At 45.3% G+C, this 23,015-nt stretch overlaps 1 protein-coding gene across 4 annotated transcripts in view; it reads left to right on the top strand.

Annotated features, from left to right (window-relative positions):
• Window positions 1-23,015, top strand: part of LOC139534270 (protein Shroom4-like) — a 104,797-nt gene that overhangs the window by 70,265 nt on the left and 11,517 nt on the right. For 3 of the 4 annotated variants that reach the window (XR_011666929.1, XR_011666928.1, XM_071333297.1), the window contains exons 3-13: window positions 9,769-9,942; window positions 14,019-17,076; window positions 17,692-17,765; window positions 18,238-19,050; window positions 19,733-19,977; window positions 20,082-20,272; window positions 20,588-20,820; window positions 21,106-21,241; window positions 21,430-21,531; window positions 22,458-22,628; window positions 22,716-22,844. Coding sequence is in view for 2 of the 4 variants with exons in the window: in XM_071333297.1 (XP_071189398.1) it covers window positions 9,769-9,942; window positions 14,019-17,076; window positions 17,692-17,765; window positions 18,238-19,050; window positions 19,733-19,977; window positions 20,082-20,272; window positions 20,588-20,820; window positions 21,106-21,241; window positions 21,430-21,531; window positions 22,458-22,628; window positions 22,716-22,844 (5,326 nt within the window). In the remaining 2 variants the exon portion in view is untranslated. Of the gene's footprint in view, window positions 1-7,066; window positions 7,812-9,768; window positions 9,943-14,018; window positions 17,077-17,691; window positions 17,766-18,237; window positions 19,051-19,732; window positions 19,978-20,081; window positions 20,273-20,587; window positions 20,821-21,105; window positions 21,242-21,429; window positions 21,532-22,457; window positions 22,629-22,715; window positions 22,845-23,015 lie in introns of those variants that run through there. The other variant, XM_071333299.1, reaches the window with a different exon arrangement.

Genomic DNA, 23,015 nt, shown 5'->3' on the forward strand with positions numbered 1-23,015 from the left:
GTTTTTGTGCTGATTTTCACTTCACAAGCATGCTTGGCGCTTATACTGATGTTTAGGCTACAGATATTTTTTTCTTTAATTTATTTTTTCTTATTTGACTGTTTGTCTTGTGGTTTGGGTATTTTTTATTTTTTTGTCATTATAAAAATAAGCTTTTATTGTGTTTCAAAGCACATGCTTTTTTCATAGCTGTAACAAAGGCACTCCAATAATAACATGTATTTTACACTTGAAATTCTGTGCTTTGAGTGGTTTTACATTTGTCCATATAGCCTACAGTAACATAAACGAATGTTCTTTCAAATATTTACATATCGTATTTTGTTACTCGAGACCTTCATTAACACATCCAAATGTAATCTAAGGTTCAGTTTTCTATAAACAGATACTACACATTTTAGCCACCGCTAGCTAACCATCAATGGAAGTGATGGGGACAATTGTGCGAGTAAAAAAAACAAAAAACGTTTTAAGTAACATCAAACCAAATATTTTGATTTGAGTTGATTTCACACGCACCCCCCTCCCCGAAGGCTATTGGCAAGACCTCCCCTGCTGTGCCAAGGACCAGGTAAAACAATACCCTAACCCCCTTACCTTCCTCCTTCTCCTGACAAAACAATGGGCATTCCTGCCATTCCTAATGCCTCTTCCTCTCTCTCTAACTCAACCCATCTCATCCCCCCGTTCTTTCTTCCTCTCTCTGAATGTGTCTTAAATGGCACCCTATTCCCTATAAAGTCCACTACTTTTGTCCAGAGTCCTATGGGCCCTGGTCAAAAGTAGTGCACTTTAAAGGCAATAGGGTGCCATTTGGAACACAGACCCTAACGCAACACATGTCCTCTCTTCTTTAATCTATTTCCCAGAGGAGGACAAACAATAACTTACTCTACCACTAATCGGACCCAGGGGGTGTGCGTGTGTGTTTTAAATGCAAGATTCTGCCACAGTTGAAATGTGCCCTGTCAGCGCTCACCGGAGCAGACAGAAATCGTCTTTGTGTGTGTGTGTGTGTGTCTCAGTATTTGTGTTTCTGTGTTTGTTAGTGTCTCTCTGTGAGTGTTTCGTCTCTATGCCTTTGTCTGTGTCTTTGTGTGGTGTGTGTGTTTCGTCTCTTTTCATCTCTGTGCGTTTCTCTTTGTTGTGTGTGTCCTCTCTGCGTGTGGCCTGCCATAGTGATTATTGCAGCTGAGTCCTCATGGCTTCTATTAGCTGTCCCATTAAACATGGATTCCAATGATACATGACCTCCACACACACACACACACTACTACACATGCCTACAAGATGTGTGTGTCTCGTGGGAAGAGGGATAGGATCTTGTCAGATCAACTGCATGTGAGAATGTGAGACATGACGATGGACATAATCGCACCACTGAGTGTGTGTGTGTGTGTGTGTGTGTGTGTGTGTGTGTGTGATCACTGTCTGTGGCTGGTAAAAGGTCCTCCATGTTTTTTAAATGTACACTGAACAAAAATATAAAACGCAACATGAAACAATTTCTAAGATTGGTGACATGTCTGAGTATGCAGGCCATACTCGACGCGGCTTATGGTATAGAAATAAACATTACATTCTCAGGCAACAGGTCTGGTGGACATTCCTGTAGTCAGCATGCCAATTGCATGCTCCCTCAACTTGAGACATCTAATTGTGTTGTGTGACAAAACTGCACATTTTAGAGCAGCCTTTTATTGTCCGCAGCACAAGGTGCAGCTGTGTAATGATCATATTGTTTAATCAGCTTCTTGATATGCCACACCTGTCAGGTGGCTGGATTATTTTGGCAAAGGAGAAATGCTGACTAACAGGGATGTAAGCCAATTTGAGAGAAATATGCTTTTTGTGTGTATGGATAATTTCAGGGATCTTTTTATTTCAGCTCATGAAACATGGGACCAACACTTTGCATGTTGCATTTATATTTTTGTTCAGTATATATTTTTCTTGAGTTTGTTGGATAGACATGGGGAGGGCACACAAGAAAATAAGGAAGAGAGATGGTAGAAGGGTGTGGGCATGATTCGAACCCGTGCCAGCACTGGAACACTGGAATGTGCTCTGAAGGCAGCGGCTAGACGACTCGTATGTTTTATTCTCTGGAGTGACAATGGTGATATACAGGCAGGAAACACCAACATAAAGTGTCTTTATAGGGTGTTGGGCCTCCACGAGCCTCCAGAACAGTGTCGTGTCTTTGGCATCATTAAAGTGAAGACTGTTATTTTATCAAATCAGTTCTCTGTAATTATTATTATGTGATTAAACTAATCATGTAAATTTAATTACCTAGGATGTTGGGGCACCAAGGAAAATCTTCAGATTACAAAGTTATAATTTTCCTAATATAACTTCAGATATTTTAATATCTGATCAATTAGTCTTCTAATTAATGAATTATTCTTTACCTCACGTTAGTCTCATTCCAAACGTCGTAAATTGTTGGTTATCTGCACGAACCCAGCCTTTACTATGAATCATCCATACACCAATTGTCTTAATCATTTATTTACTAACTAAATAATCGCAGAAATGCATAAACAAACAAACAGTACATATGGTTACAAGGAAATGATAGGGGAAGTTCCCTAGTGGGCTAAGCCGATATGACGGCTTGGTGGACAAAGGGAAGTGGGTGTGGACTGAGAAGGGCGGGAATTACAAAAGAGTCACTACACAGTTGATAATTATATTAATTGAAATGCTAATACTAATCCTGCAGACTAGTAATTAGTATCTAAGATTTGCTCTTATCGGGATCGATAGTCTCAGAGTTTAACCATTTCCATCCGTGTAGACAATGCTCCACGTGGTATGGTTAGGAATTCAACAACCATTGTAACCTTAGTGGACACTGAGGTTTTTGTGGTCTCTACCCAAACCTTCGCCCCCTCAGCTAACCGAGGTACGCATGGTCTGAAGAGGATTTCTTCAGGTGGTGGTTTTATTCGTAACAGTAGAAAAGGGCTGTCCCATGAACCAGATCATGTCTGTGCTCATGGGGGCGGGTCAATGACTTAGTTAAACTTTAAAGGGAATACAATTCTCACACATTAACGGTTTAAAATTACATTACATAATTTCACAAATAGTTTCATCTTTACTCATTCATTTTAAACAATAATTAGACGCAAACCTCCTGTATAAACAGAGTTATGGTAATGTGGCTGTATTTCATGAGGTCACAAACATGAAACAAACCGGACCGGGTCGTAGCTGGCTTCTCCACCGACCGTTTACACATTCTCCAAAACATGGATATTGTTCAGTTCTCAAGTTCTGTGATGTAGAAGAAGTTCCTTTGTTCTCTCTATGTGTCTCTTTCTGCATGGCCAGGAGGAGAGAGTCTCCTCCAAGAATTTACGACCTGAGATAACAGAACCTGGGTGTAGGAGGGAGAGAGGGGGAAGCCACTCGTGATGGTAGTGAAAACGCAGTCTCAGTCACTGCTCCAGAATCTCCCAGTGTCCAATTGGGTTGAGATCTGGTGACTGAGACACACACACACACACACTTTAAACCCCCTATGCTCGTTTTAGGCCCCTCTTTCAAAGTCACTGAGATCTCTTCTTCTAGCCATGGTAGCCAAAATAATGGGCAACTAGGCATTTTTATATATGACCCTAAGCATGATGGGATGTTAATAGCTTAATTATCTCAGGAACCACACTTGTGTGGAAGCACCTGCTTTCACTAATGTGACCCTAAGCATGATGGGATCTTAATTGCTTAATTAACTCAGGAACCATGAGGGAGAGGGTGGGGGGGGGGGGGGGGGGGTTTGTCACATTGGCATTTTCAACTACATTCCTTTCTTTTTAAAGAGATATTGAGAGTAAGTAAGTGAGATATAAAGAGAGAGAGAGAGAGAGAGAGAAAGGGGGGGGCATACATACATACAGTTGAAGTTGGAAGTTTACATACACCTTAGCCAAATACATTTAAACTCAGTTTTTCACAATTCCTGACATTTAATCCTAGTAAAAATTACCTGTCTTAGGTCAGTTAGGATCACCACTTTATTTTAAGAATGTGAAGTGTCAGAATAATAGTAGAGAGAATTATTTATTTCAGCTTTTATTTCTTTCATCACATTCCCAGTGGGTCAGAAGTTTACATACACTCAGTTCTGCTCACAATTTTTTTATGGGATTGAGGTCAGAGCTTTGTGAAGGCCACTCCAATACCTTGACTTTGTTGTCCTTAAGCCATTTTGCCACAACTTTGGAAGTATGCTTGGTGGTCATTGTCCATTTGGAAGACCCATTTGCGACCAAGCTTTAACATCCTGACTGTCTTGAAATGTTGCTTCAATATATCCACATAATCTTCCTCCCTCATGATGCCATTTTGTGTAGTGCACCAGTCCCTCCTGCAGCAAAGCACCCCCCACAACATGATGCTGCCACCCCCATGCTTCAGGGTTGGCATGGTGTTCTTCGGCTTGCAAGCGTCCACATTTCTTTCTGCAAACATAACGATGGTCATTATGGCCAAACAGTTCTATTTTTGTTTCATCAGACCAGAGAACATTTCTCCAAAAAGTACAATCTTTGTCCCCATGTGCAGTTGCAAACCGTAGTCTGGCTTTTTTGATGGCGGTTTTGGAGCTATGGCTTCTTCCTTGCTGAGCGACCTGTCAGGTTATGTCGATATAGGACTCATTTTACTGTGGATATAGATACTTTTGTACCTGTTTCCTCCAGCATCTTCACAGGGTCCTTTGCTGTTATTCTGGGATTGATTTTCACTTTTCGCACCAAAGTACGCTCATCCCTAGGAGACAGAACGTGTCTCCTTCCTGAGCGGTATGACGGCTGCGTGGTGTCATGGTGTTTATACTTGCGTAATATTGTTTGTACAGATGAACGTGGTACCTTCAGGCGTTTGGAAATTGCTCCCAAGGATGAACCAAACTTGTGGAGGTCAACTGTTATTTTTCTGAGGTCTTGGCTGATTTCTTTTGATTTTCCCATGATGTCAAGCAACGAGGCACTGAGTTTGAAGGTAGGCCTTGAAATACATCTACAGGTACACCTCCAATTGACTCAAATTATGTCAATTAACCCATCAGAAGCTTCTAAAGCCATGACATAATTTTATGGAATTTTCCAAGCTGTTTAAAGGCACAGTCAACTTAGTGTATGTAAACTTCAGATCCACTGGAATTGTGATACAGTGAATTATAAGTGAAATAATCTGTCTGTAAACAATTGTTGGAAAAATTACTTGTGTCATGCACAAAGTAGGTGTCCTAGCCAACTTGCCAAAACTATAGTTTGTTAACAAGAAATTTGTGGAGTGGTTGAAAAACTAGTTTTAATGACTCCAACCTAAGTGTATGTAAACTTCCGACTTCAACTGTACACACACACACACACACACACACACACACACACACACACACACACACACACACACACACACACACACACAGTCTCAGTAACAAACAGGGTATTGTCCTTCTGTGGACTTCACCCTTCCTGATAGATCCCCCTGGAATGGACCTTAGTCTCCCTGCACTGATTAACTGGTGTGTGTGATGGGGGACCACAAAGTAAACAAACTGCTGATTGCAGTCTGGTACATAGAGAAACACACATACTGAGGACCCATAAAGCAAACAAATATGCGATGATTGCAGTCTGAACACAAAGGTAGAGGGGGGAGAGAGTGAGAGGGGGTAGAAGGGGTGAGAGCAGGGAGAGGGGGAGGAGGGTTGAGACAGAGGGGTGTTGAGGTTGTGACTATAGTTAACCCTCTGCCTTCTGAAGAAAGCACGTTATGTAAGAAATCTAAACACACACACAGACACGCTTGAAGATTGCAGCGACGGTGGAAATCCTCTTCAACCCCAGGTCCTCTTCAACCCCAGGACTAATATTGTGCGTGCGTGCGTGCGTGCGTGCGTGCGTGCGTGCGAGTTCTCGATCGGAGTCTGTCTTCTCCCACTGTTCTGGATGTTGTTAAAGTGAATTTTCAGAGGAGTTCTTGATCTTTATCCCCTTTATCTCCATATTTCGTGGTATCCAATTGGTAGTTACAGTCTTGTCCCATTGCTGCAACTCCTGTACAGACCCAGGAGAGGCAAAGGTCGAGAGCCATGCGTCCTCCAAAATACGATCCTGCCAAGTCGCACTGTTTGCCCTTACCCGGAAGCCAGCCGCACCAATGTGTCGGAGTAAACACTGTACATCTGGTGAACGGCGTCAGCTTGCAGGCGCCCGGCCTGCCACAAGGAGTCACTAGAGCGCGATGGGACAAGGAAATCCCGGCCGGCCAAACCCTCCCCTAACCCGGACGATGCTGGCCCAATTGTGTGCTGCCTCATGGGTCTCCCGGTCATGGCCGGCAGTGACACAGCCTGGGATCGAACCCTGGGCTGTAGTGATTCCTCAAGCCCCGCAATGTAATGCCTTAGATTGCTGCGCCACTCGGGAGGCCTCACAAGGAGTTCTATGGATTCATTTTGAATCTACAGACTGCCTACTTCTCCCACTGCTCTCTCCTTTCTTTCTCTCCCCCTCTCTCCTATACATACCCTGCTGAGGTCTTCTCATCTCTGTGTTGTACTATCGCTACTCAGCAAAGGGCAAGAAAACACCAGTCTGGCTGGATGCCACAATAACACTAATCTCTTCTTCTCTTCCTTCTCTCTTTTTGCCCCTATATTTCTCCCTTTCCATCTCTCTCTCCATTTGAGCCCCTCTGAAATGTTCTCTCTCGTTGCTTCTGCAGTTCCAAAACTGGTGTCTTCCTTTTTCTCTCCCTCCCACTCCTGCCCTCTTCCCCGTCTCTCCCCCTCTTCCCCGTCTCTCCCCCTCTTCCCCGTCTCTCCCCCTCCTTCTCTCTCTCTCTCTCTCTCTCTCTCTCTCTCTCTCTCTCTCTCTCTCTCCCTCCCCATCCCTTCCTCTCTCTTCTTCTCCCTCTCCCTCCCCCCTCTTTCTCTCTTCTAGACAGGAAGTACCTCTGCGTATTTCCCTGTGTGGAACAATAACACTGTGGAACTCTGGGTATTATTTTAACAGCGTCCCAGTCTTTATCTGCTCCGAACATAGCTTCCTCTCTGCCTCTCTTTCTGTTTCTCTCTCTCTCTTCCTCTCCCCCCGAGTCACTCACAGTATTCTGCCTAGAGAGAGATAGAGGGATTGAATGGGAGTGGGGGAGGGAGGGAGGATGGGGGAAACAAAGGCAGAGAGAGAGCTATGTTTGGTCTAAGTGACTGAAGCGAGGGACGGTGAGAAGGAGGGAGAGAGGGGAACAAGAGGGTAGATGAGGTTTGTCGGTTGGTTTTTTGGAGTCTAGGTCAGTTAAAATGGACCACAGAGAGAGAGAAGACATTGAACACAGTCTCGTTCTATTACTAGAGGACTATAGGTCTGCTCCGAAGGATATAACTACTCCTAGAAACAGAACCTAACTCTCTTAATAGGGCTAGGACTGTTGGACTACTCCTAGAGACAGAACCAAACCCACCTAGCAAGGCCAGAGAACTGGATTAAGGAGGGATTGAGAATTTAAAGGGAACTTCTTATCACAACAGTTTTTATTGCCTCCTTTTGACCACCGCAGTGGAAATGTTATGTTGAAGACTTGATAAACAGTAGTAAGTAGCCGGACCACCTTCTTTGGGCTAAGTCCATTGTCGTCTGTGTTGGATTGAAGATCTTTGGGCATCTTTATAAGGACTGCTCTCAGACCAGTCTATGGTTGAACTAACATTGGGCCTGACCCTAACTGTGACCCAGTAGACACGGTTCTAGGATCAGGTGTGACTAGGGCCTCTTCCGTGTGGATCCACTCTGGTATGTTATAGACTGACTCGGGAACAGTTAGAAAGTATCGGTTGTTTGTTTCCTCTTATCATCTCCTTTAGTTCCTCTCCTTTTCTCTTTTTATCCCCTACCTTCCATTCATCTTCTCCCTTCTGTGCAGTGTGTACTGTTCTACCTTCACTCCTCTTTGTGTCTTTGAACTTGTAGGCGTCTTCAAAGTGTGACTGGGTGTGTGTCTGATCTCTGTTTTTGTGTGTCTTAATGTGTATATCATTTCATTACTGTCATTGTGACTCAGAGTAAATGCCCTTCAATCTAGTCTCTTCAACTTTATTCTAGTTTAGGAGTCAGTATCAGTCAGCTGTTCTAGTTTCTTCTACCACATATAGTATTATCAGTTGTTCCTGTATCAGTGTTTCACGCAGTCATACATTCACAATGTTTTATGGGTCAAAGTAACATAAATAATGTCTATACATAAACCATGGAACGTGGTTTATCTTGCGATCCATCCATCAGTCAGAGTAAAGCATTCAGCTACTGTTCTGTAGACTATGTTTATAAATAGAACTAAGGACGGTCTTGTGAAGTTTATTTGATTTCCTGAATGTCTGACGGTGTCCGACACTGATTGGTTCCGGTCGCTAACTGGCTAATCAGGTTAACTGTGGCTTGGGATGTCGAGGGCGATTAACTGTTCCTTTATATCTGGCTGCTTGACAAATGTAACACGAGGACTAGGTCAGTGGAACACATTCTGTCTGAGGACAGTAGAACTACATTATATCTCACGTTATTTTCTTCCATTTCAATATATTTTTTAATAACTCTGTTTCATCATGTCATGTTTCACAAAGATGTCTGAGTACAGTAGATTATCTCAAAGTATACTGCAGAAGACAAAAATTAGAGATATTTGGATATCAAATATCTCACATTTTTGTCTTTGGCAGTATACTTCTAAATAACTTTTCTTGGTGTATATCCTAGTGTAGTTCAATGGATCAGATTCTAAGTACAGTATATCTCTAAATACTGTATAGGCTGGTTTTTCCAGACACAGATTTAATTTTCCTTTCTATATTCGCTTCTTGTTTTTTTATTTTAGCTTGGTTTTCATAGTCATCAATCATTCCAGGCCCAATCTGGGCTCCATTAACAGTCCTGGGGCAAAACTAATCTTAGGTCCATTCATAGTCCTGGAATAAATGATAATAGTGTTTGTTCTATTCCGTTTGGGAACTTCCAAAATCTCTCTCCCTAATTCCTGAACTATACCAAGAGGAACATTTTCAGGGAACAGACAATCATTCTGACAAGGAATAGGAACTATTCCGTTTACTTTAATGAATGGCCATAAATCATAAACAGAAATATTCCCAAAGTGTTCTGACTTCCGACTGTGCCAGATCCTCATTCTTCCTCCATCAGGGTCCTTCCTCCTCAATATTCACAGAATTCCTCTGTCGAAATTCTCCCCTGAGGAAAACCTTTTCAGAGTTATTCCCAGTGCGTTATTCCGAAATTATTAATAGCTTCAGAATAATGGGCCACTCATGAACAGGAGTCTCCTGGGAACTCACCGAAGTTTGTTCTAGGCTCCTACCTGGCATATATACACTGCTTATGGTACTTCCTTTTGGGTGTACACAGACTTCCTTTTGGGTGTACCGACAAATCATGTTACCCCTACTGTTACCCCTACATTATCCCTTTTTTTTCATGAACCTTTATTTAACTAGGCAAGTCAGTTAAGAACAAATTCTTATTCACAATAACAGCCTAAACCGGCCAAACCCGGACGACGCTGGGCCAATTGTGCGTCGCCCTATGGTACTCCCAATCATGGCCGGTTGTGATACAGCCTGGATTTGAACCAGGGTGTCTGTAGTGACGCCTCAAACACTGAGATGTAGTGCCTTAGACTGCTGCGCCACTCGGGAGCCAATCCCTCACCTGTATGTGTGTGTTCCCGCTCTCTCTCCAGACGCAGTGTACCTGTGATCAGGCCTCACTCGTGGCACCTGGCCAAGCTTTCATCAACGGAGTCCCCCCACAGTTCTACCCCTGTCCCCCCTCCTACCCCCCCTTCCCCCCCATCTGCCATGCAGCTCCATCCTGGGCCCTACACACTACCCTGGCACTCTACAGCAGACAACAGGTAACATACACACAGATGCATATATACAGACACATACACACAAACACACTGGGCCCTATACACTACCCTGGCACAGCAGACAGCAGGTAATTGTAATTTATATTGGGAAGATACGGGACGACTAAGTACCCTGGCTTATATGTGAATTAGAGTTTAGAGCAGTCTGTCCCATTCTATCCGATTCCCCCGGAGAATCTTGTATCAACCTTCTATCAAGCTATGTTTGCACACGCCACGTTTGTGTGTGTCATAATCATAATACTAATAATCATAATACTGAATGAATCGTGAATAATTGTGAGTTAGAAAGTTACAGAGGGTCAAACATCATACCCCCAAGAAATGCTAACCTCTCCTTTTATTGGTAATGGTGAGAGGTTAGCATGTCTTGGGGGTATGATCTTTGACCCGATGTAACTTTCTCACTCATTATTATTCACAATTCATTCAAGATTATCTGTAATCATGGTAGCATCCACATTAATGTAAAAGTGCTTAGAAACATATTATACTCTTATTTACAATAAAAGTTACTCCAAATTCACACAATACATTATTTACCGTTCATTTCTATTGGTCACAAAATAATCTGAAACACAACCAAAACGAACTGCAAATGCATCCAACAAGTTTGTAGTCACACGGTTGATTATAGTCATTGCATGCTAGGAATATGGGACCAAATACTAAACTTTTGACTACTTTATTTATAAGAATCTTTAGGGATGTCAATCATTTTGACCCCTACCGTTTTGAGAAAAAATATTATTACTTGTTAAACAAAATCTCTTTCTCTGAGCAATTGTGTTACTATAAAATAACATAATTTACCCAAATAATTTCCAACCCCTGTGTGTGCGCTCGCATGTGTGTGCATATCTGAGCTGTGTGTGTTTGAGGCTCGGTACACAGTCTTGTGGGAGTGTATTGTTGGGTAGACCAGACCAGGGGAATTTTGTCCCTGTGACGTGTTTCTGAAGACTAGCAATCACACACACACACTCACTCGCATGCACATAGAGCAGACTAAGGGTATTTTGACCTGTGACCTGTTTCCAAAGACTAACAATCATCAGGAAGCTTAGTGACCTCATCGTGTTCTAAAGTCAATAGCATCACTCCGGATAACAGGGGTATTTTCAGACAGGCATCGATTCACGCATTCCTCACTGGCTGATCACTCAATGGTGGGACCCTCAAACTATCAAAATGGCTTTTCACACTACTGAGACAAACTGGGCCGAGTCAAAGTTGCGGGAATAATATTTGAGCCAGCACAGTTTAATTTGGGTCGGGTACCATAGTATAAAAAGGGTATAAGTCTCTCTTCCCAAATGGTACCCTATTCCCTCATTGTGCACTGCTTTTAGCCTGAGCGAATAGTGTAATTTTGGATTGACCCTAAATCTGTGAGGAAGGAGAAAACCATCAATGATTTCAACAACTACAAAAAAATCTATATAAAAGTTAAGAAAAAACACAATGAATTGGTTGAGAGAAAATAGTTTTAAGGAGATTTTATTTGATTAAAGTCAACACTAATAAGTACATTGAAACGTTTCCAAAGCTTATACATACTATATACTGAACAAAAATATAAAGCAACATGTAATGTTTTGGTCCCATGTTTCATGAGCTGAAATAAAAGATCCCAGAAATGTTTCATACTCACAAAAAGCTTCTTTCTCTCAAATGTTGTGCACAAATTTCTTTACATCCCTGTTGGTGAGCATTTCTCCTTTGTCAAAATAATCAATCTACCTGACAGGTGTGGCATATCAAGAATCTGATTTAAACAGCATGATCATTACACAGGTGCACCTTGTGCTGGGAACCATACAAGGTCACTCTAAAATGAGCAGTTTTGTAACACAACACAATTCCACAGTTTTTAGGGAGCTTGCAATTGGTATGCTGACTGCAGGAATGTCCACCAGAGCTGTTGCCAGAGAATTGAATGCTCACATCAATTTACAGAAATACTCATTATAAATGTTGATTAAAATACAAGTGTTATACATGGAACTTTAGATACACTTCTCCTTAATGCAACCGCTGTGTCAGATTTCGAAAAAGCAAACCATGCAATAATCTGAGTACGGCGCTCAGAGCCCAAACAAGACAAAAAGATATCCGCCATATTGTGCAGTCAACAGAAGTCAGAAATAACATTATAAACATTCACTTACCTTTGATGATCTTCATCAGAATGCACTCCCAGGAATCCCAGTTCCACAATAAATGTTTGTTTTGTTCGATAATGTCCATCATTTATGTCCAAATAACTCAGTTTTGTTCGCGCGTTCAGTACACAATCTAAACTCACGACGCGTGGGCAGATCCAGCGGAAAGTACGGACGAAAAGTCCAAAAAGTTCCGTTACAATCCGTAGAAACATGTCAAACGATGTATAGAATCAATCTTTAGGAAGTCTTTAACATAAATCTTCAATAATGTTCCAACCGGAGAATTCCTTTGTCTTCAGAAATGCGATGGAACAGAGCTCGCTCTCACGTGAACGCGCATGGTCAGCGCATGGCTTACTCTTACCTTACTCAATCCCCTCTCATTCAGCCCCACTTCACAGTAGAAGCATCCAACAAGGTTCTAAAGACTGTTGACATCTAGTGGAAGCCTTAGGAAGTGAAACATGACCAATATCCCACTGTATCTTCAATAGAGAATGAGTTGAAAAACAACCAACCTCAGATTTCCCACTTCCTGGTTGGATTTCTTCTCAGGTTTTTGCCTGCCATATGAGTTATGTTATACTCAATTTATACTCACAGACATCATTCAAACAGTTTTAGAAACTGCAGAGTGTTTTCTATCCAAATATAATACTATTATGCATATATTAGCAACTGGGACTGAGTAGCAGGCAGTTTACTCTGGGCACCTCATTCATCCAAGCTACTCAATACTGCACCCAGCCATAAGAAGATAATTCACTACAATTACCCCTAATAGTTTTAACGGGCTTAGATAGTCCAGTATTTATGTATCACACACACTAATGGTTTTGAATGGTGTAGATAGACTTGGGTTTACATAAAGCTGTAATGCTTTGTGCTGCAATTCTCACAATTATGCAGTCCTCACCTTTATGGCCACACACACACACACACACACACACACACACACACACACACACACACACACACACACACACACACACACACACAGACACACAGACACACACAGACAATGCAATGTCTGATGAGACATATTCTCTCTGCATAACAGGACAATGGCATGTAACTTCCAGAACATGTGGACAAAGAGGGGAAGACAGTTAATAAACAGAACGCGTGTGTCTGTGTGTCTGTGTCTGTCTATCTGTCTGTGTGTGACTTCCTTTGGGATGTACCGTCAGAAGTTCCATAAACGTTAAACAACCCCTTAAATAGCTAATCAAGACCTCAAACAAAGGCTGACAGTCTGACTCGAGTCCAACTTGATGACTATGATTGTGTGTGTGTGTGTGTGTGTGTGTGTGTGTGCGTGTGCGTGTGCGTGCCTGTCTGCCTGCCACACACAAACACAGTACGGCTGTGTTTGTATGTGTGTAGTGTATGTGTGCCCACTCTAATTCATCATAGAGTTGTTATTCCTGTCATGTTCTTTATCGTCCCTTGATGGAACGTTCGGGAGGGAGGGGATGTCATTTCCTCTGGTTACGACATAATTTCCTGTCGCCCTCTCTACCCACGATGCAGCAGTAATCCCTGACTGCTTAAAGAAGCTATCGTTCTTCCTTCAGAAACACATGGCAGAGGTAGCTCTATGAATAGGAATACAGTAAAGCAGATGAAATCAAGTAGTATATCCTATGCTTCTCTTACTTTACCATTTAGACTAGTGCAATTATAGAAGAGATTCAGCTTCAGTAGGCCTACTTCTTAAGATATAAATAATGTAGCAACTGGTATATGTCGGGTAAAGGACCAAAATATGACTTGTATTGATGATACTATTTACTTAACAGAAATTAGTAATCACTAATTTCTGTCTCCTTTCCTCTCCGACCTCCCCTCTCCCTACCTCTCCCCCACCCTCTCTTCGCCTCTTTACAGTGATCTGTCTATCCAGTGGAACCAGCTCTCCAGACACTACTCTACAGACAGAAGCAGTTCCCTAGGTAGCATGGACAGCCTTGACCCTCCTAGCAGCCAAGTGTACTACGATTCCCATAATTCCCCAGTGGACACGGCCATCTTCAACAATAAGAGAGACTATGATTACCATAATTCACCAGTGGACCCTGCTATTTTCAACAATAAAAGAGACTCTGCCTATAGCTCTTTCTCAGCTAGTTCTAATATGTCAGACTATACTGTCTCATTAAGGCCCGGTGAGGCCTGTTCTATGGAGAATATCCTCCGTAGCCTTGGGCCAGAGGGACCCGCCTGCCGGGTTTATGCCTGTGGCAATGCACCATCTGTGGGGACGGAGTCAGGCGAGGCCCATGATGAGACCAGTACCTCAGCCCTACTACTAAAGTCGAGGTCACTGACCAGGCCAAGAGTGAGGCAGCCGGAAGCGAAGGAGAGACCATCTTCGTACTGTTTTGAAGAGGAGGGGAGAGGGGAGAGAGGTGGAGGAGGAGGGAAGAGGGAGGCTTCAATTCCCCCCCTTCCCCCAACCAGGAAGGACAGTTTTAGGGCCACGAGAGGTCGCTTGGGGATTACAGATGTCAAAGATCAACGATGCATCTCTGCCCCCGTCGGAATTCCCAGCCTCTTCCGTTGCCATGCCGAGGACGATGACGACAATCCTCAGAACGTTCCTGGTGTTTCGGTTATTCCCAGCTGGAATGGCTATCCCGCTCCTTGCAAGGTGTCAAAGGCAGAGGGAGACATGGGAAATGGGAAAAGGGTTGGGGTTGGGAATTTTAAAGGAGATTCTTTGGAGCAATACTACACCCTCATCTCCAAAAAAAAAGATTCCCTTCTGAATAAGAACTCAGAGATCCAGGAGATCCACTCAGACTCCCTCCACCTCTCTGCCCTAGAGAGAAGCTCCTCTTCCTCCATCCCCGGCTCCAGCTCCCTACCTTCAGACAGCTCCATAGAGCCAGACCCCCCAGGTGAAACCAACCACCTCCTCCCCCAGAACAAGCACTGCTCATCAGGTCTCTACAGACAAAGCGTCCCTGAGAAACTCTTATCGCAGCTACGTCATCTAGAGTTTTCCAGTGACCCTTCGAACCATAGCTCCGTCTCCCCCTCCAGCTCCCAGTGGTCTCACTCCCCCCTTAACCCCCCCAGGGAGGACCTAGGAGGGGATATAGGGAGTCATGACGCCTCCCTCCTCCTCCTCCAGCAGAGCCAGGGGGAGTGGGAAGGAAGGAGTCAATGCTCTACCCCAGGATTGGTGGACATTGATGGAATTGGGGAGGCAGGACAGGTGAGTGTGGTGGTTTGGGAGAGTAGGGAGGTGGTGGCGGCTGCTGGTAATCTCCTCTCCCCCATCCAGGTCCAACACCCCTGGGGTAGGCCGGTGAATGTTCCAGGGTCAGGGGAGCCCTCTGGAGATTGTACACAGGGAGAGGTGAGCTCTGAGCGGATATGGGAGACCGACTTTGGGCCTCTCAGTGCTGCAGCCAGTGTAGACAGCCTACTGGAGGGAAGTCATAGAGGAGGAGGAGGAAGAAGGGATGATAATGAAGGAGAGGTGCTGATGAAGAAACCCAGGAGTCACCGTTCGTCCCGGGCACGCCGTCGCAGTGAACGCTTCGCCACGAACCTCCGTAACGAGATCCAGCACAAGAAGGCCCAGCTGTCCAAGAGTAAAGGCCCAGGAGGGTTGCTCTACAGCGGGGAGACAGTTGAGGAAGAAGAAGGTCCAGACCTGGAAATCCAGGACCTCCAGAGGAAAGAGGCTGAGGACGTCGATCCGCCTGCCAAGGAGAGCAGCTCCCAATGTGTGTACACCTCTTCCGACATCAGCCTCTCAGCTCCAGCTCCTGGAGGTCTGAACAGACTATCCTCTTCTTCCACCCTCCAGCTCCACCAGCCGTCCCTAGCCCCAGTTTCAGCTCTACAACCCCCCAAGGATGAAGAACCTGAACCACCAGGGAACCAAGACCAAGCTACAGACTCATCCAGGGCACGCCAGAGGTCCGACCCAACCTTGCCCAGCTGGGGTATGGGTATCCAGGTTGTGGAGGAGCTAGCTCCAGCTGGTAAGTCCCGCCGATGGAGATGGACACCCGAACATAAACTCCAACCAGAAATTGACACTGACCGACGGGGGGAGAGGGTCGGAGTGGCCTTGGGAGTGTCAGGACGAGGGAGGGCATCCTCTGCCTCCTCTTCTTCTTCCACCACTTGTTCTTCCCACACTGAGGAGTCTGATATTCTACCTTTCGCGGACCGCTGTAAGTTCTTTGAGGAGACAAGCAGGAGTATATTGGTGTCAAATTTGCCAGGTCTGACGAGACGACGGCAGAGGTCAGATAGACATGAGAGGCAGCCTCATCTGTCGATGCTGGAGAACCAAGGAGGGGGCTATGGACAGGGACAAGCCCAGAGGAGGTACTCCTACCAGGGTGGTTTCGAGCGAGAAAGTCCCCTTTTGATTAGTACCATGGAGGCCCAGAGACAATCGGTTAGTGGGAACAGGGAGAGAGAAAAGGAGAGGGAAAAAGAGAGGGAGATGGAAAGGGAGGAAAGAGCAAGAGAGAGGGAGAGGGAAAGGGAGGAGAGGGTGACAGAGAGGGAGAGGTTGTTGGAGAGGGAGGAAATGGTAAGGGAGAGGGAAAGAGAAGATAGGGCCAGCGAGAGGGAGATGGCACTTGAGGGGGAAAGGGAGGAAGAGAGACAAAGTGAGGAAAGGGCTAGACTGAGAGAGCTGGAGATGGAGAGAGAAAGGGAGATAGAGAGGGAACAAGATAGTGAGATGGAGAAAGAGAGACAAAGTGAGAGGGAGAGAAAGTCACTCAGTTCAGCTCAGGATCTCTTTGCCAGTCAATCCCAACCCTATGCCTATTCCCAGCCCCACTCCTACTCCCGTCCCCAAACCCAGATCGAGGCCCCTCGTTCAGCCTTCCACCCGGTCAACACCGCTCTCCTCCAGGATAACCAGGCTCTTCACCAGGGGTATCCACCACAGAGCTACACACCAACAGAGGCAAGTATAGGTTACTGTTACACAATACCTAGACACACTCACACACGTGCACACAGACACGCAAAGGTTGATTTCAGATTAAGGCCTTTGATTCAACGCCAAGGTTTTATACAGTATCTGGAGATGTCAAAGAGTGTTTAACGGGTCCAGATCTGAATGAGGATGTAATATCTTGAAGCTTGCTTGGCCTTGCCTAAAGCACCCTAAGGGAGGAGAATGGTTGGCCAATACAAGAGGATATAAAGACACACACACACTAGAGGGGTTTCATCAACCGATTCCAGACGTTGAGATGGGAACTGAGTAGTGCATTTTATTATTCATCTCTTGTCACTCAGTTAGCCGTCTGTCCTCCAAGTTGAGTTTTGTAAAAAAGGTTTCATATTTTACACATTGAAAGGTTCTAAAAGGGTTCCATTGTTCTAATAGTTCCTCCTCTTTGTTCCAGAAGCTGAGATTTTCCACATTATCATCACTTATATAACTTTTTAAAGTAGGTACTGAGCGTTGGTGTCAACGAGCATTATTCTTTAAAGCGGATCCTTGGGCGAGCAAGCGACATTCCTGCTTCTCTCCCTGTCCTCCTGTGAATAACTTGGCCGATGTGTTCCACAGGCGTATCCTGCTGCGTCTCGACCGTTACCGTGGGAACAGACACAGATCAACAGGAAGTTCAGCCTGACCGAGAGGTATGTCATTTCCTATCCAACCTCCTGTCTCTGTGTGTCTCCCAAATGGCAACCTATTCTCTGTGGGCTCTGGTCAAAAGTAGTGCACTATGTAAAATATAGGGTACCATTTTGGACGCAGCATGTGTCTCTACACTCCGCTTTTAGAGAAAGAAACAAAAAAATAAATAGACAAAGAAATAAAGAATGGGTCCCAGTAGACTTCCTTTTTGGCCTGATTGCTCTCTCTCTCTCGCTCTCCCTCTCTTTCTCTGCCCTGTGGGTTCTGGTCAAAATTTGTGCACTATGTAAAATATAGGGTACCATTTGGGATGCAGGATCTGTCTCTACACTCCGCTTTAAGAGAAAGAAACAAAAATAGACAACGAAATAAATAATGGATCCCAGTAGACTTCCTCTTTGGCCAAACAATCAGTTCTCTTTTTTGCTCTACCCCCCCCCCCCCCCCCCCTCTTCTCTCGCCATCTCTCAGGGACAACCCCCGGTACAGACGTGATTCATCCACTGGGCCACCAAATTGTGCTATAACAGTAACACCTGACTACCACCACCACCAGCAAGTCTCCCAAAGTGGGGGTTGTTGGAATGGCTTGCTGTCTGACTGTAGTATGGACGAGGAGGACCATCACCAGACGTCTATGGTGGTTAACCCCACATCATATTCATCTTCATCACTACTACGAAGCAGGGCCATGTCCGAGAACGATCTACACTTTGGCTCTACCTACCGCCGTATTTCACCCTCGGTTGCTATGGCGACACCACTGTCTGAGCTGGAGGAGGGAGGCGGGATCGAAGGGGGAAGAGTGGGAGTGGGAGGAATTAGGGGAGCGGCTAACAAAAATAAGACTCTACCCCCTCCGAGGCCACCTCCCCCCAAATGGGAGCAGTTCCACCGCAGGAGAGCCTCCCACCACACCCTCATCGCCTCTCCTCTCTTCTCCACTTCTGTTTCTTCATCCGTCCATCCATTGGTAAACCCCACCCCCCCTCCTCTCCCTCTCATACCACCAGAGGGTCCCACCTCTCACCCTTCATCTCACCCCTGTCACCCCGAAAAGAGTGAAATGACGCGTCAGCGCTCCTACAGCCTCCCGCCCCAGAGGGAGGCGCTAGAGGGGTGCCAGCGCTGCATCAGAAGCCAAGTCCAGGAATGGCGCTTTTCCCAGGCTCCGCCTAGTCCAGGGTTCACACACACAGCCTTCCGGCCGGTGGCCCCGCCCCAAAGAGATAAAAACACTCCCCCTCGCTACAACGACACACCGCCATCAGAAAGCTGTGTCAGGTGAGATGGAGACTTAGAGGCACGACACATAAATGTGTCAGCACTTATAGACACTCTGTAGAGTAGTGAGTAGTATATGTGGGTTTCTGCATGTGAAACACTATGTAGTCAGAGCCATTTATACATCTTATTATATTATTATTATTAATAAAGCGGAGCCAGTTCAGAAGGGAAACCCGAGTCTGGTGGCGTCAGCTGATTGCATCAGAGGACATTGCACCAATTTGATTCACACTACTTACATGTGGTCTATTTAAGTTGACCAGTTCTACACATGCTTCCTCAATGCCGGATGTCATGTGCTGGTGTCTCTTGCTGCCGTTGGTGCTGTAACTAGCTGTTACTCTGTTACTTACTGTTACTGTTTCTGATATCCCACCACCGCCCCCAGCATCCACCTGTCTGGGTTCTGTGTTTCTTCCTTCAGGGGATTTGACATTGCAGGGGATTTGACATTGCATAGTGCTCACTGCCTATAGATATATTATCATCTTTATATGACGCTTCGCTCTGGCAGTGAGCTACCCTGAAGGAGCAGAATCAAGACTATGCATTATCTTTTCTAATAAATGGTTAAATGTACATGTGGTGTTTCCTTTCTGAATTATTATTATTATATCACCTCCACTTAGCATGACGTAACACACACCTGTTTAACTGTATATTATATGTCCCTCTGCAGGTTGTACAACATGGTTGACCAAGATTGTCCTGCTGTATTGAAGCCTATCTCTCATAGACAGCAGAGGGCCAGGGCTGAGTGGGAGAGAACTCCGTCTCCCAGAGTGCATAGCGTCTCAGGTCAACTCACCATAGAGAATGGCGTTATCTCACCAGAGTCCTACTTCGCTATGAGCTATGAACAACAACAACAACAGTTACAGCAGAATAGAAGATTGCAGAATCACCCCCACAACAATAACAACAGTAAGTAACGCCATACAATTCTGTAAAGCACTTTGTGACAACTGCTGTAAAAATGTGTTTTGTAAATTATGATTCAGTGATTAATTGATTGATTCCCATTCCAGAGACAGAATTGGAACAAGAATTATTGGAACTGGAACCGGAATCCGATTTTGGCCCGAGCCCCGCCCAGAGCTTGGAACAGGAAGTGGACATCCCCATGGAAACGGACATTGACGACTCCCAGGAGGAGGGGCTTCCAGAGGATGAAGAGCCAATCAGGACAGAGCTACAATGTTTCGCCCTGCCCGTCACGGTGTGTAACATGCCTCACTGTGCTGCTAGGGTGTAGGGTGAAGTTGCCCGTAAGGTCAGGATATGGGGAGGGGAAACTAATGCTAGATCTGTACCTAGGGGAACCTTCACCCCGCAGCTTGATGCTAACCTATATAACTATACTGGACTCAAACTAGTGAACCTCTGCTTTGCAAACAAACGTGACCACCCGCTTGACAACTTACTGGCCAGTTGCGCCACCAGAAAGCTAGCACTTCGGCGAAGCGAGTTGAGACATCTCAAGGCATTTAAGCTGTGGAGTGAGCTTACCGGTACAATCTTATCTCCGTTGCAGGTGCTGGAGACCGACATCGACACGATCCCTGATCAGGAGGCCTCGCCAGCGGGTAGGATGACAGTGGAGAATGGGTCTCTGGATGGAGAAATGGAGGACCAGGGGATGAGGACCAGAGAGGAACTCATGGAGGAGCTGTTTCCCCAGAGCATTGAGGGCGAGGCAGGCACAGAGAGCTGGAGAAGGGCCTATCGTAGCCCCAACCTGGAGCACAATACAGACAGCCTGGATAGGTGAGTGCGTGTGTGGGTTGTGTATTTCATATTTATATGGTATACACATATCATAAAATTTGCAATTAACTGCATTTACGTAGCATGTTCCATTAGATTCTCAAATTCCACAAATAACTTAACATTGTCGGGGGGGTATCACATCTAGCACATTTTTTGATTTTTTTTTACATAGATCCTGAATTGAGTCAACTCTATCCTTACTTCTCTCCTTTCCTTTCCTTTCCTCTCCTCTACCCCCCCCCCCCCCCCCCCCCTTCTCTCCTCTCCTCCTCCTTTATCCAGGCGTTCTGGTGCCAGCTCCAGTTGTTCGTCCTACTACTCTACCTCAGCAGCCAAAGCTCAGCTCCTCACTCAGATGAAGGACTACTGCTCAGACACTAGAGACACTGATGATGATGATGAGAAACTGTCTTACAAGGTACACACACAACACACGTGTGCACTCTTTTATGATAAATCCTAGCTTGTATACTAAACACACACAGGATCGAAGATGACTGTAACTGACTTTGCTCTCTGTAACACTCTCTACCTACCCTTCCTTTACTCCCTCTCTCTCTTCTTCCCCCCCTGTTTCCCCCTCCCCCCTGTCTCCCCCCTTTACAGAGACAGTTGATGGAGAGTCTACGTAAGAAGCTGGGAATTCTGAGAGAGGCACAGAGAGGTCTACAGGAGGATATACGGGCTAACGCACAGCTGGGAGAGGAGGTGTGTATAGTACACACACACATATACAGTGCATTCGGAAGGTAATTAGACCCCTTGACTTCTTCCACATTTTGGTACGTTACAGCCTTATTCTAAAATGAATTAAATAGTTTTTTTCACTCATCAATATACACACATTACCCCATAATGACAAAGCAAAAACTGTTTTTTTAATATATACTTTTGCTAATTTATTCAAAACAAAAATATTCACATTCACATTTTCTTAAGTATTCAGACCCTTTACTCAGTACCTTGTTGAAGCACATTTGGCAGCGATTACATCCTCGACTCTTGGGGATGACGCTACAAGCTTGGCACACCTATATTTGGGGAGTTTCTCCCATTCTTCTCTGCAGATCCTCTCAAGCTCTGTCAGGTTGGATGGGGAACGTCGCTGCACAGCTGTTTTCAGGTTCCTCCAGAGATGTTCGAACAGGTTCAAGTCCGGGCTCTGGCTGGGCCACTCAATACATTCAGAGACTTGTCCTGAAGCCTCTCCTACCTCTCGTGCCTCTCCTCTCCTCCCCCAGTCCCTGACGCCTAAAGATCCCCACAGCATGATGCTGCCACCATAATGCTTCACCGTAGGGATGGTTTCAGGTTTCCTCCAAAACACTTGGCATTCAGGCCAAGGAGTTCAGTCTTGGTTTCATCAGACCAGAGAATCTTGTTTCTTGTTTCTCATGGTCCGAGAGTCCTTTAGGTAACCTTTAGGTAACTACAAGTGGGCTGTGATGTGCCTTTTACTGAGGAGTGGCTTCTGTCTGGACACTACCATGGAGTGCTGCAGAGATGGTTGTCCTTCCAGAAGGTTCTCCCATCTCAACAGAGAAACTCTAGAGCTCTGTCAGAGTGACAATCGGGTTCTTGGTCACCTCCCAGACCAAGGCCATAAGATCTAACTCTTCTCTTCTCCCCTCTAGGTTGAGAGCCTGGTGCTAGCGTTCTGTAAGCCCAATGAGGTGGATAAGTTCAGGATGTTTATCGGGGATATGGATAAGGTGGTCAGTCTGCTTCTGTCTCTCTCCGGACGGCTACTTAGGGTTGAGAGCTCACTGGACAACCTGGAGGCCGAGACTGGACACTATGAGAGGGTGAGGAAAGAAATAATAAGAAAAAGTACAACCTTAAAACAAACTCTGTTCTCGCTCTCACCCCTCCCTCCCTCCCTACCTCCATAGCTCCCCCTCCTGGAGAAGAAGCGTCAGCTCCTGGTGCAGCTGTCAGAGGCCCAGGACCTCAAAGAACATGTGGACCAACGGGAGCAGGTTGTGGGAAGGGTGCTAAGGCGATGCCTCTCCCCAGAACAGGTACACACGCACACACACACTGTCTTCGCACTGCTCCAACCATTCCAACTTCCAACCTCTGTGTGTGGTGTGTTTGTCTTTCTGAAGGGTTGGGATAAAGCAGAAGTGAAATGCGTCTTGGACCATGTGTACAATTGGGCAGTAAAGTCATCTTTATCTTCTTGATCCACA

This window comes from Salvelinus alpinus, chromosome 11 (genome assembly GCF_045679555.1).
Source record: "Salvelinus alpinus chromosome 11, SLU_Salpinus.1, whole genome shotgun sequence".
Classification (NCBI taxonomy): Eukaryota; Metazoa; Chordata; class Actinopteri; order Salmoniformes; family Salmonidae; genus Salvelinus; species Salvelinus alpinus.